Source organism: Salmo salar, chromosome ssa19 (assembly GCF_905237065.1).
Source record: "Salmo salar chromosome ssa19, Ssal_v3.1, whole genome shotgun sequence".
NCBI lineage: Eukaryota > Metazoa > Chordata > Actinopteri > Salmoniformes > Salmonidae > Salmo > Salmo salar.
In genome coordinates this window covers 11,944,506-11,958,623 of record NC_059460.1, presented here as the reverse complement: position 1 = coordinate 11,958,623, position 14,118 = coordinate 11,944,506, and the positions used below count along the sequence as shown (strand labels likewise).

General features: G+C 42.9%; 1 protein-coding gene across 2 annotated transcripts in view; it reads right to left on the bottom strand.

Moving 5' to 3' along the window:
• Nucleotides 1-14,118, bottom strand: part of rttn (rotatin) — a 63,586-nt gene that overhangs the window by 31,468 nt on the left and 18,000 nt on the right. For both annotated transcript variants that reach the window (XM_014157187.2, XM_014157188.2), the window contains exons 18-25: nucleotides 13,157-13,328; nucleotides 7,366-7,465; nucleotides 6,868-6,956; nucleotides 6,650-6,767; nucleotides 6,144-6,240; nucleotides 5,973-6,038; nucleotides 5,638-5,829; nucleotides 110-352 (exon numbers count right to left, since the gene is read on the bottom strand). In XM_014157187.2, the coding sequence (XP_014012662.2) occupies nucleotides 110-352; nucleotides 5,638-5,829; nucleotides 5,973-6,038; nucleotides 6,144-6,240; nucleotides 6,650-6,767; nucleotides 6,868-6,956; nucleotides 7,366-7,465; nucleotides 13,157-13,328 (1,077 nt within the window). The remainder of the gene's footprint in view (nucleotides 1-109; nucleotides 353-5,637; nucleotides 5,830-5,972; nucleotides 6,039-6,143; nucleotides 6,241-6,649; nucleotides 6,768-6,867; nucleotides 6,957-7,365; nucleotides 7,466-13,156; nucleotides 13,329-14,118) is intronic.

Here is a 14,118-nt window from a genome sequence, read left to right as displayed (position 1 = left end):
AGGCCTAATGAATTTATTTCAATTGATTGATTTCCTTATATGAACTGTAACTCAGTAAAATCTTTGAAATTGTTGCATCAGTATAGATGGTTTTCTAGTGTGTGTGTACCTTGCTATGGCGGGCTGCCAGGTGAGGGTACGGAGCTTGTCCCTGCAGCTGTGTGTGTGAGTGTCTGTGATGGCCATCCTGTCAATCAGCAGGTGGAGGCGGAGCCTGGAGAGTGCAGAGGACACAGAGGCATGGCCTGCTGCCATGACGATGTCCTGGACGCAGTCCTGAAGGCCGCTGGGGAGGTGCGTTGCCCGTAGCGACAGAACCTGCGACCCTGACAGGCTCAGATCACCGTGGAAACTAGAGGAAAACAAGACAGTATTTGTTATTTTTTCTGCAAGCAAACAAAGTTCCCCTTTAGGGTCAATATAGTACTCATCTTGTGCATGTGAGCGGACCAGGAAAAACTCAGGTCTAGTTATGTTATCTTGACCTCATCTTTTTGGCTGTGATGAGAATGAGTGAACACATTCCCGTTAAGAAACCACCTGGGAAAGAGTCGAAAGGGAGAGAAGAATGTGGCGTGTAATAATTGAGTTGTTCTGATTCTGACTCTGTGTTGGATCAGAAGTTGTATTTCTACGGTGACAGGGGTGTCACATAAGAGCCCAATCACCCAGGCAGCACAGTGCCTTCCTAATTCTGTTCCCAGGGACTTTTGATGAGCCGTCTTCCAGACGTGTCTTGTCACACCACACTTCCTGTGTCAGGGACAGCAGGGGATTGTGGGTAGTTCTGCGTGACTCATCACTAAAAGACTGTGTGGCAGCCTAGATTAAACCTGAGAAGCAGAGGGGTAGCCTACGAAGCAGGTCTGAGGAGTTAGCGAGTTAACTTTGATCAACTTTGAGTTCAACTCGGGCTAACCGGTCATACAAAAGTGGCTCACCTTTTAGCCTGATACATTTCTATGGCAACGAATCCTTCAGAACTAACATGTGCCAGGGCGGGCTATCTCACGGCTAACTCCACCTACTCTGAATTAATTAAATCAGATTCCCTCCCTCCTGCAAAGATTGCGTCATCATCCCCATCATTTGAGGAAGACGACTGATTCAATATTTTAATAAGTTTAATAAGTATTTTGGGGTGTTAAAACATAGTAATGTTAAAATATATAACATTACACATAATGACAGAATGCATTTTAAACTTCACAAAATGTAGTCCTAACATTTTTTTATTATTAAAGATAACATTTTATTTGTCACTTACACATGGTTAGAAGATGTTAATGCGAGTGTAGTGAAATGCTTGTGCTTCTAGTTCTGACAGTACAGTAATATCTAACAGTTCCCCAACAACTACCTAATACACACAAATCTAAAGGGGTGAATGAGAATATGCACATGTAAGTATATGGATGAGCGATGGCTGAGCGGCATAGGCAAGGTGCAATAGATGGTATAAAATACAGTATTTACATGTGATATGAGTAATGTAAGATATGTAAACATTATTAAAGTGGCATTATTTAGAGTGCATTGTATAAAGTGACTAGTAATCCATTTATTAAAGTGTCCAGTGATTGGGTCTCAATGTAGGCAGCAGCCTCTCTGAGTTATGAGTTAGTGATTGCTGTTTAGCAGTCTGAAGAAGCTGAACAGAAGCTGTTTTTCAGTCTCTCGGTCCCAGCTTTGATGTACCTGTACCTTGCGGTTGAGGGCGGTACATTTGCCGAACCAGGCTACGATACAGCCTGACGGATGCTCTCGATTGTGCATCTGTAAAGGTTTGTCAGGGTTTTGGGTGACAAGCCAAATTTCTTCAGCCTCCTGAGGTCGAAGAAGCACTGTTGCGCCTTCTTCACCACACTGTCTGTGTGAGTGGACCATTTCAGTTTGTCTGTGATGTGTACTCCCTCTGCTGTTTCCCGAAGTCCACGATCATCTCCTTTGATTTGTTGACGTTGAGTAAGAGGCTGACACCACACTCCGAGAGCCCTCACCTCCTCCCTGTAGGCTGTCTCATCGTTGTTGGTAATCAAGCCCACGGCTGTTGTGTTGTCTGCAAACTTGATGATTGAGTTGGAGGTGTGCATGGCCACGCAGTCATGGATGAACAGGAGTACAGGAGGGGGCTGAACATGCACCATTGTGTTGAGGGTCAGCGAAGTGGAGATGTTGTTTCCTACCTTCACCACCTGGGGGCAGCCCGTCAGAAAGTCCAGGACCCAATTGCACAGGGCGGGGTTGAGACCCAGGGCCTCCTGATGATGAGCTTGGAGGGCACAATGGTGTTGAATGCTGAGCTATAGTCAACGAACAGCATTCTTACATAGGTATTCCTTTTGCCCAGATGGGTTTGGGCAGTGTGATGTCGATTGCGTCATCTGTTGACCTGTTGGGGCGGTATGCAAACTCAAGTGGGAAGTGAGTGCTACAGGGCGGTAGTCATTTAGTTCAGTTATCTTTGCCTTCTTGGGTACAGGAACAATGAATCTTGAAGCATGTGGGGACAACAGACTGGGATAGGGAGCAATTGAAAATGCCTGTAAACACACCAGCCAGCTAGTCCACACATACTCTGAGGACTATTTAGTCATACAAAAGTATTGATAGGAGTGGGGGGAAAAGGTGCTTGTATATTGATAAGCACACCAAAGACGGCATTAACGATAAGCAATAAAATCAAGGCGGCACTTCTAGAAGCCTATTTCACACAATAGCCTACAGAATTTGCTAAATAACTTTTCTTTCATTTTGATTTCAGCACAAATTAAAAAGTGTCACTGACTCACCCATGGATTGATGTTTCAGCAATGTCTCAATGATGAGTTCGGTGTTGGACTAGACTTGTGTGACATGCACGCACAGTTACCAGCCAGCTAGAGTTAACGGCAGGGGGACGAGTAATATCCACTGTTGTAGTACGGATAAAGGCTGAGCTGGAATGTGAAGATAACTGACGCTAGTTAGCTTTAGAAAACTCTGAGTAGATCTAGCTTGCTTCGTAGGATACCCCTCGGGAGTGGCTGATTCAAGCTAGCTACAGTATCTACATGAAGCACCTTGACAATTCATTAAAAAAAGAACTGTAGTACTCAGAAAATGTTCTAACTAGACAAAGACGCAAAGGTTCATCTAAATAAAAATGTGAATAAACATACACGCACATACTCCTGGTTTCAAAAACCCTTTCAGCCTTGCTGTTTAGTCCAGGACTAAACCTTAATCTGGGTCTGTGCCATGTGTTGTTCCACTTTAGATGAGGATGTGATTTTGTTTGGTTAGAGAATGCTAATGAGCTGGGTATATGTCCAAATGAGTGTTTTTTAACCTAATTTAATATTCTGTGTATGTATACAGTTAAAGTCGGAAGTTTACATACACTTAGGTTGGAGTCATTAAAACTCGTTTTTCAACCACTCCACAAATGTCTTGTTAACAAACTATAGTCTTGGCAAGTCGGTTAGGACATCTACCTTGTGCATGACACAAGTCATTTTCCCAACAATTGTTTACAGACAGATTATTTAACTTATAATTCACTGTATCACAATTCAAGTGGGTCAGAAGTTTACATACACTAAGTTGACTGTGCCTTTAAACAGCTTGGAAAATTCCAGAAAATGATGCCATGCTTTAGAAGCTTCTGATAGGCTAATTGACATCATTTGGGTCAGTTGGAGGTGTACCTGTGGATGTATTTCAAGGCCTACCTTCAAACTCAGTGCCTCTTTGCTTGACATCAAGGGAAAATCTAAAGAAATCAGCCAAGACCTCAGAAAAGAAATTGTAGACCTCCACAAGTCTGGTTCATCCTTGGGAGCAATTTCCAAACGCCTGAAGGTACCACGTTCATCTGTACAAACATTAGTACGCAAGTATAAACACCGTGGGACCACGCAGCCGTCATACCGCTCAGGAAGGAGACGCGTTCTGTCTCCTAGAGATGAACGTACTTTGGTGTGAAAAGTGCAAATCAATCCCAGAACAACAGCAAAGGACCTTGTGAAGATGCTGGAGGAAACAGGTACAAAAGTATCTATATCCACAGTAAAACGAGTCCTATATCGACATAACCTGAAAGGCCGCTCAGCAAGGAAGAAGCCACTGCTCCAAAACCGCCATAAAAAATCCAGACTACGGTTTGCAACCGCACATGGGGACAAAGATGGCCGTTTTTGGAGAAATGTCCTCTGGTCTGATGAAACAAAAATAGAACTGTTTGGCCATAATGACCATCATTATGTTTGGAGGAAAAAGAGGGAGGCTTGCAAGCCGAAGAACACCATCCCAATCGTGAAGCACGGGGTGGCAGCATCATGTTGTGGGGGTGCTTTGCTGCAGGAGGGATTGGTGCATTTCACAAAATAGATGGCATCATGAGGCAGGAAAATTATGTAGATATATTGAAGCAACATCTCAAGACATCAGTCAGGAAGTTAAAGCTTGGTCGCAAATGGGCCTTCCAAATGGACAATTGCCCCAAGCATACTTCCAAAGTTGTGGCAAAGTGGCTTAAGGACAACAAAGTCAAGGTATTGGAGTGGCCATCACAAAGCCCTGACCTCAATCCTATAGAAAATTTGTGCGCAGATCTGAAAAAGCGTGTGTAAGCAAGGAGACCTACAAACTTGACTCAGTTACACCACCTTTGTCAGGAGGAATGGGCCAAAATTCACCCAATGTATTATGGGAAGCTTGTGGAAGGCTACCCGAAACGTTTGACCCAAGTTAAACAATTTAAAGGCAATGCTACCAAATACTAATTGAGGGTATGCAAACTTCTGACCCACTGGGAATGTGATGAAGAAATAAAAGCTGAAATAAATCAGTCTCTACTATTATTCTGACATTTCACATTCATAAAATAAGTTGGTGATCCTAACTGACCTAAGACAGGGAATTTTTACTAGGATTAAATGTCTGGAATTGTGAAAAACTGAGTTTAAATGTATTTGGCTAAGGTGTATGTAAACTTCCGACTTCAACTATATAACTGTACATTTTGATCACATTCCTTGTGTATTTTCATAGATTTTTGTAAATATTGTGAACCTATGTTATATATTTTTTACCTCCTGTTTCAGGATGTGATGTCACTGAGTACTGCCTCTATATATAGGACCTTCCACCCCCACCTGGGATATGGATGCCTGATGAAGACCTAAGGGTCGAAACGTTGTTATAAATAAATATCACCTGAGAGCATGAGCAGCAGTGTGCGGCGTTTTCCTGTCTGTTTTCTTTATCATTTACTTTCTAATTTACTTTGATGCCAGTCTGCATTAAGACAGTGACAGTTTTGTGCAGGATAGTGACACCTGAATTGATCCATTGTTTAGTTGTATACCTCTGGTGTGATTAGTTAAGTTAAAACTGGAACGGTGAGGCTTCCTCATCTGTTGTCTGCATTAGGTTACATTACAAAAATGAAGACTGATGGATCACAGACGCCTCAGCTCTTTAGCAGTCCAACAAACTGTCTGCAACTCTTCCCCTGAACGTTCTAGTAATCACTGTAGCTAGTGAGCAATCTCAATTAATGTCCTTGGTAAAATGAAGGTCAACAAAAAGGTCAACAAAAACAAACTTGACATCCGAGGTACATAAGGTGTGACATGTGATGACATCACTTACTCGGCGACATCACTGCGGATCCCACGGAGCTCCTCCAAGAGGTTATCTATCCCAGAATGCCATGCGGTGTTCCAGGCCAGCTGCAGGTTCTCCTTGGCGGGGGTCAGGGAGAGGAGGTCAGAGTAGGGGGGCAGGACGGAGCAGTAGGGGCTCACCGCATGGTGGGACGCGGCCTGGAACGGTAGGCTGTACCTGGGGAGGGAGAGGAGGGGGAGAGGGGAGGGTAGAGCATGTAGTTACTAGATATAACACCAATCATATGTAAATAGACAGACTGACATCAATAGAAAAAGTAAATATTGGTGACAATCAATAAAGTTAGGCTACTTCATTACCTTCTTATGACGGACACAGGGAGAGAGAATGGTGAGAGAGCCACGTCGGAGCTGGAATTGTCCGACCTGATTAGGTAAAACAAAATGCTTTACCACAGCTTTGCTCTGTAGGAAATAGTGCTAAAATCAAAAGCAAACAAATTAATTCAGATGAGAGGGAAGAACACTTACCACACTTCTACTGTGGCAATCTCATCAAAGAGTAGCAGACACATCAACACAGCCACCTCACTAACATCCCCTTTGTTCTCCTTGACAAGCAATGAAGCTAACAGGATAAACAAACAATTAGAAAACATTCAGTGATAAGCAGTGGTGAACAAACACTCAAAGTTGATTCCAGTGAGGGTTTAGCTATGTGATTGTTTAACCTTGTGAAGGCCTTGTTGAGTGGTGTAACAGAATGTGTTTACCAATGTGAACGTCCTGTGAACATACCTCTAAAACTGTACAACGTAATGCCGTTATTGAATGAGTTGTGATGTGAATTAACCCCAGGGCAGTGTTAAACTGTTCAGACATTACTCGCTGAGTTGTAATGCGAACTTATCCCTCAGCTGGGCAACGAAATTAGATTATTTGTGCCCGAGTGAATGAGTTGTGTGTGAACGTCACTCAGAGCAGTGTGATAGCGTTGGACTGTGATGGTTGCTAAATGAGTTGTGTTGGGAACGTACCCCTGAGCAGAGTGATGAGGAGGGGGGTCTTCTCAGCCAGAAGATGCCTCAGGGAGGAGTCTGCATACACCAGCTTTCTCAGAATACACACACACGGCTCCAACAGGCAGTCCATGCTCTGGAGGAAGAAAACACAAACACACACACACCACGTTAACATGTCGAACATAGACAAACATACACATTCATATGCAAGCTGATCTGCGAGGTCTTTTCACCTTCGTGTGGTCGTTCACACTCTCTGTGATGAAGCAGATCACTTTATCTGTTACACCAAGACTCTTCAACACTGGGTGCATTGCTGTTTCTGTGGAGAAAATAGATTGGAAGTAATAAATTAACAATAGGCCTATCAATAATACAAATGAAGTGTTGTCTGCCTAACAATGCTAGACCCCAAGAATACATGGAATTTGCATATTTTTCCTTTCTCAATTTACTTCCATTATTTATCCTAAACATATGGTGGTGGGCAGAAGCATACGCCTTTGCAAAAACATGCCAAGCTTTTCTTTGTGTGACTATTCGCACAAAATGTTTACATTTTCTTCAACTTTATTTTCTTTCCAAACCATTTTGATGTTCTAGGTCAACATTAACAAAGCTTAGGAGAGTTATGTCTAGTGTTACGCCCTTTTCCCCAAAAATATTTTTTATCTACATATCCCTTGCTAATCCTAAAAGGATTGTGTGGAGAATATGAAGCGCTACGTCACCCTGTAGAACGACAGCCAGTTGTTCTGCTGCTGACCTCCTGAGGGTCAGGTCAACAGTGTCAGAGGTCAAGATGCTGAACAGCTTCTCCACTGACTCCACCTATGGTTATAAAGAAATAAACAACTGTAAGAGTAAGAACAACCTAACCCAGTGGTACACTACATGATTTGGCCCCGATTTAGCTGTCCAAGACACGTTTTTTTTTTTAGATCGGAAAGAAAAATCCCCACGTCCTTGCCTACTCGGGGCGAGCGGACGTCACCAACGCTCGTTTGATGTGAGCGAGTCAGACACGCCATCGGAGGGCTACTGATCCCGTCTTTGAGTATTCCCAGACGTACCGATAATTTCAAAAATACTTGATTTTATCGGCACAAAATCTGCAATGCTCTTGTAGTGTGAGATTTGCAACGACAAGTTATGAGAATGTGATCAGCAAATAGCCAATGAGAGATTGCCAAAGAGCCTGCTTTGAGCCACAGCCCGTTCTAGCTAAATTAACAATCTAATCCAGGGCCGTGCACAGGGGGCATGTGCTCAAAAATAAAATGAATATCTCGAAATTCAGAACACACCAAATGCCTCTGTAGCAAAAACATATATATTTTTTAGCATGGGCCTATTTATTTATGCAACATGTAAAATAGGGACCTTGAAGCCACACCTATGTGGAGCCCAGGCCAGGTACATGTAGGCACTTGACAGAGAAACCAGACACAAATAAAGACATCGACAAAACTGGTAAATAGAACGAAATAAACCAAAGCTTCTTTATCATATGTGTTGAACAGTTTTTTAGCTGTCCAAACAACAATTCCACTTTGAGAATGAGAATGGTGTAACTGTAATAATATATTGTCTGAATGAAAAGAAATGACCGTAACCAAACATTCTAGATTACTTGGTGAATTGAGGAGATTAACCTGTCTGGGCTAGGGGGCAGTATTTTCACGGCCGGATGAAAAACGTACCCAATTTAAACAGGTTACGACTCTGGCCCAGAAACTAGAATATGCATATTATTAGTAGATTTGGATAGAAAACACTCTGAAGTGTCTAAAACTGTTTGAATGGTGTCTGTGAGTATAACAGAACTCATATGGCAGGCAAAAACCTGAGAAAAATCCAAGCAGGAAGTGGAAAGTCTGAGAATTGTAGTTCTTCTTTTGATTCTCTATCGAAGCTACAGTGTCTGTGGGGTGACGTTGCACTTCCTAAGGCTTCCATTGGCTGTCTAAAGCCTTCAGAAAGCGGTTTGAGCATTTTCCTGTCACTGGGCAGATAATAGGAGCTCAGTTACTGAGTGGTCTGCCTGGCAACAAAGGGATTGGATATGCGCAGTCACGCGAGCACGCCGTTCCTTCTTTTTCTTCTTGAATGAATATGCTATTGTCCGGTTGGAATATTATCGCAATTTTACGTTAAAAATACCATAAAGATTGATTTTAAACAGCGTTTGACATGCTTCTAAGTACGGTAATGGAACATTGACTTTTTGTCTCTCGTTCCGTGCTCGCGCGTTATGCCTTTGGATAAGTGATCTGTACGCACAAACAAAACAGAGGTATTTGTACATAAATATGGATTATTTCGAACAAAAACAACATTTCTTGTGGAAGTAGCAGTCCTGGGAGTGCATTCTGACAAAGATCAGCAAAGGTAAGAGAATATTTCTAATACTAATTCTGAGTTTAGGTTGCCCCGAACTTGGCGGGTGTCTGAATAGCTCACCGTGATGGCTGAGCTATGTACTCAGAATATTGAAAAATGTGCTTTCTCCATAAAGCTATTTTAAAATCTGACACAGCAGTTGCATCCAGGGGTAGTCTATAATTCTTAAAATAATTGTTATATATTTTGTCAACGTTTATGATGAGTATTTTTGTAAATTGATGTGCACATTCACCGGCCGTTTTGGTGGGAATACATTTTCTGAGCATCACGCGCCAATGTAAAATGCTGTTTTTGGATATAAATATGAACTTTATCCCACAAAACATACATGTATTGTGTAACATAATGTCCTAGGAGTGTCATCTGATGAAGATCGTCAAAGGTTAGTGCTTCATTTAGCTGTGTTTTATTGACACGTCCTTGCTTGGAAAATGGCTGTGTGATTATTTTTGTCTATATACTCTCCTAACATAATCTAATGTTTTGCTTTCGCTGTAAAGCCTTTTTGAAATCGAACAATGTGGTTAGATTAACGAGAAGTTTATCTTTAAAATGGTGTAAAATAGTTGTATGTTTGAGAAAGTTGAATTATGACATTTTGTTGTTTTTGAATTTGCCGCCCTGATATTTCACTGGCTGTGTCCCGCAGGTGGCGTCCCACGTAGCCCATAGAAGTTAAATGATAACATCAAGACTAAATATACTTGTGATATGTAGTGTGGAATTGATCAGCATTAACAGAAAATTGATATAAAGAAACAATGAGTGCACATGAATTGGCGGGGGTCAGTGGACATTCTTGGAGAGAGACCCGCCTAGCGCATCTTCGCCACACAACACTCACTCATCATCACAAATTGTAAACTAGCTACACTATATGCATAGTCTATGCACAGTCACTTCACCCCTACCTACATGCACAAATTACCTCGACTAACCTGTACCCCCGCACACTGACTCGGTACCGGTACCCCCGTAAATATCCTCGTTATTGTTATTTTATTGTGTTACTTTTAATTTTATTTAGCAAATCATTTAAATCTATTTCTTGAACTGCATTGTTGGTTAAGGGCTTGTAAGTAAGCATTTCACAGTAAGGTCTATACCTGTTGTATTCGGCGCATGTGACAAATAACATATGATTTGATTTATATATACACACAATAGTATGTGGACACCCCTTCAAATGAGTCGATTCTGCCATTTCAGCCACACCCGTTGCTGACGGGTGTATAGAAATCGAGCACACAGCCATGCAATCTCCATAGACAAAAACATTGGCAGTAGAATGGCCTTACTGAAGAGCTCAGTGACTTTCAACGCGGCACCGGCATAGGATGCCACCTTTCCATCAAGTCAGTTCGTCAAATTTCTGCCCTGCTAGAGTTGCCCCGGTCAACTGTAAGTACTGTTATTGTGAAGTGGAAACGTCTAGGAGCAGCAATGGCTCAGCTCCGAAGTGGTAGGCCACACAAGCTCACAGAACGGAACAGGAGAGTGCTGGATCGCATAGCGCGTAAAAATAGTCTGCCCTCAGTCGCAACACTCACTACCGAGTTCCAAACGGCCTCTGGAAGAACTGTTCGTCGGGACCTTCATGAAATGGGTTTCCATGGCAGAGCAGCCGCACACAAGCCTAAGATGACCATGCGCAATACCAAGCGTCGGCTGGAGTGGTGGGAGGAGGAATAATGGTCTGGGCAGTTTTTCATGGTTCGGCCTAGGCAACTTAGTTCCAGTGAAGGGAAATCTTAATGCTACCGCATGCAATGACATTCTAGACGATTCTGTGCTTCCAACTTTGTGGCAACAGTTTGGGGAAGGACCTTTCCTGTTTCAGCATGACAATACCCCTATGCACAAAGCGAGGTCCATACAGAAATTGTTTGTCGAGATCGGTATGGAAGAACTTGACTGGCCTGCACAGAGCCCTGACCTCAACCCCATCGAACACCTTTGAGATGAATGGGAACGCCAACTGCGAGCCAGGCCTAATCACCCAACATCAGCGCACGACCTCACTCTTGCTCTTGCGGCTGAATGGAAGCAAGTCCCCGCAGCAATGTTCCAACATCTAGTGGAGGCTGTTATAGCAGCAAAGGGGTGGACCAACTCCTTATTAATGCCCACGATTTTGGAACGAGATGTTTGACGAGCAGGTGTCCACATGCACTACATAACAAAAAGTAGTTGCAGTGCCGCCTAAAGACATGAATGACATCGGAAAAGAGGGTGGGCTATCAGCTGATCATTGATTGATTTATATCTGCTAGTTAGATTTCTTTTGATTCCGATTGACCTCTTTATGTCTTTCTGCCTCTCTCTGCTGTGCATATCAGCCAACCAGACCAAAATATTGATGATATAGGCTAAATCAAGTGTCATCAAGTGTTAATCAAATGTTTTGCTGCTGTGGCAGTACTGTTGATATTTAAACTACCGTAATTTCCGGACTATTAAGCGCACCTGAATATAAGCCGCACCCACTGAATTTAAAAAATAAATATTGTTTTGAACATAAATAAGCCGCACATGTCTATAAGCCGCAGGTGCCTACTGGTACATTGAAACAAATTAACTTTACACAGGCTTTAACGAAACATGGCTTGTCACAAAAAGAAATAGGCTTTAACGAAGCACGGCTTGTAACAAAAATAAATAGGCTTTAACGAAACACGGCTTGTAACAAAAAATTTAAAATTAGCAGTAAACAGTAGCCTACCAAGAAAGTCATTGGTCACCATCTTCCTTCTCCTGTGCACTGAAACCATCTCCTTCGGTGTCGGAGTTGAATAGCCTCAGAATTGCTTCATCCGATATTGGATCGTTTTCATTGTCGCTCTCGTCACTTTCATCCGGAGGCAAATCCCCCGCTGAGCCCTCTTCAACACGCAGCAGTCCAGCCTTTCGAAACCCGTTGATGATAGTGGATTTTTTGACAATGCTCCACGCTGTCAGGACCCACTGGCAGACTTGACCATAAGTTGCTCTTCGCATGCGGCCCGTTTTAGTGAAGGATTTCTCCCCACTTCTCATCCAAGCCTCCCACTGAACACGGAGCGCCACCTTAAATGCACGATTTACACTGACGTCGAGTGGCCGCAAATACTTTGTTGTGCCCCCAGGAATCAGGGTGACAAAATGACTACCGTAATCAGAATGATGGGAAGTTTGAGAGCGCTCGATTTAATCTAAACAGTAAACAAAAATAGTTGTTTGACCTTAACCTGTTCGGCAATTTCATTGGTCTAATGAAAGCTTCATGCCGCCCAAAAACTTTTTTTGAGAAAAAAAAATAGAAAGCGGAAAAAAAATCTATATATTAGCCGCGTCATTGTTTAAGCCGCGACGTTCAAAGCCTGGGAAAAAAGTTGCGGCTTATAGTCCGGAAATTACGGTAGGTAGATAGCCAGCCACACACACACACACAGTGACCGCAACTCTCAAGCCATGCATGTTTCCATACTGGGCACATGCAATATCCGTACAGGGCAGACTGGGAAAAAGGCACAACCGGGAGCGCGCAGGCTAGGTACAGGGCAGACTGGGAAAAAGGCACAACCGGGAGCGCGCAAGCTAGGTACAGGGCAGATCAACAGGCTCAAACAATGGACGGGGTAGGTGGTGGCGAACTTGACGACGACTTGCAGGCAGTGGGTTCCGAACAACAATGACACTTTCTTCCGTACTTTTTTGTATCATTTTGGCGGAAATTATACCATCACACAAAAGGGCCCTTTGGAGACTGGAAGGGCAAAATGGCATTAGGTCTGCACAGGTAGAGCCCTATCTGGGCACTGCCTGATCGAATCACATCACACTGTTTTGGTGAGACAATGTGGTGGTATGGAGAAACCTCACGACCAAGTGAATAATGTTGTGTGTGACCCCGTCTGTGCCAGATCGTTTAGTGTGCGGACCACTACGTTGGCAAGACAACAAAAAAATACATGAAAGACGGTAGTTTAATGTGAGAGGCTGAGCGATGTTACCATTTTGGAAGTGGTATAGAGTGCACTCTGCATTAGGGTATAGTCTGTCACATAACTATACATCTTTACTTGCAACGGGATAAAGGCCAACATTGTCTGTATGTCTCTGCCCGTCTATCCATACCTTGAGGAAGGACCTGTCGCTGCTGTCCAGGTTGATGTCCAGTGTATTGTTGAGACAGAAGAGGGAGGGGAGAGAGGAGAGGACAGGACCCTCCAGGGTTGGTCTGACTGTAGTAGCCCCCTCTACACTGGTCAGGTGGGGAAGAAGGTGTTGCACTGCTGCAGCTCGGACCCTGCAATCACACCAAATACTCAGAGGTATGGGACTGTAGGTCATCAATCAATCAACCTATTAATCAATCGATATATCAACAGTGTTTTACCTGGGAATTTTTTTTAGCAGCGGTGGCAAAGCAATTTCCTTAAATTCTACATATTTTGCCATGGGGCTGAGAGAAAAATTGCAGTTTCAAAGCTAATTTCCTGTAATTCTATATATTTTACCATAGGGTGAAGAGAACATTTTACAGTTTCAAAGCAAATTCCCTGCTATTCTCCACATTTTCCCATGGCTTATGCCGTGTTCGTATGCCATCAAACATTTGAACAAAATCAGCAGTGGACCGCTGCTAAATGCATAGAGGGGAAAATCTGATCAAGTATTCAAATAATCAATCTCTGTCTTTTCTCTCTCTGTTCTTTGTGTCTATGAATCAGTCAAAGATACAGTACTTTCATATACAACTAATACATCCTACATACAACACTGAGGAGCTAACTGAGTACACAGCACAATAAAAAAAAAGAGAGTTAATATACATATTCATACAACAGCAGTATAGACAGACAGGGACTGTGTGGAGAAGATAGCTGTTTTCCATAACCATGACAAAGAGCCCCAGGCCAAAGAGAGAGTTGATGAGTCCATCAGCTTATAACAAGTGACAGGAGTAATATGCCCATCAACATCAACACACAGTGTTGGAAAGCAGAATAGCTAAACACTGAGACAGTTGTCTGGTTTTACAACGCCCTCGAGAGTCAATGTCAAATTCAGTCGACAGCTTCAAAAAGTAAAGACAC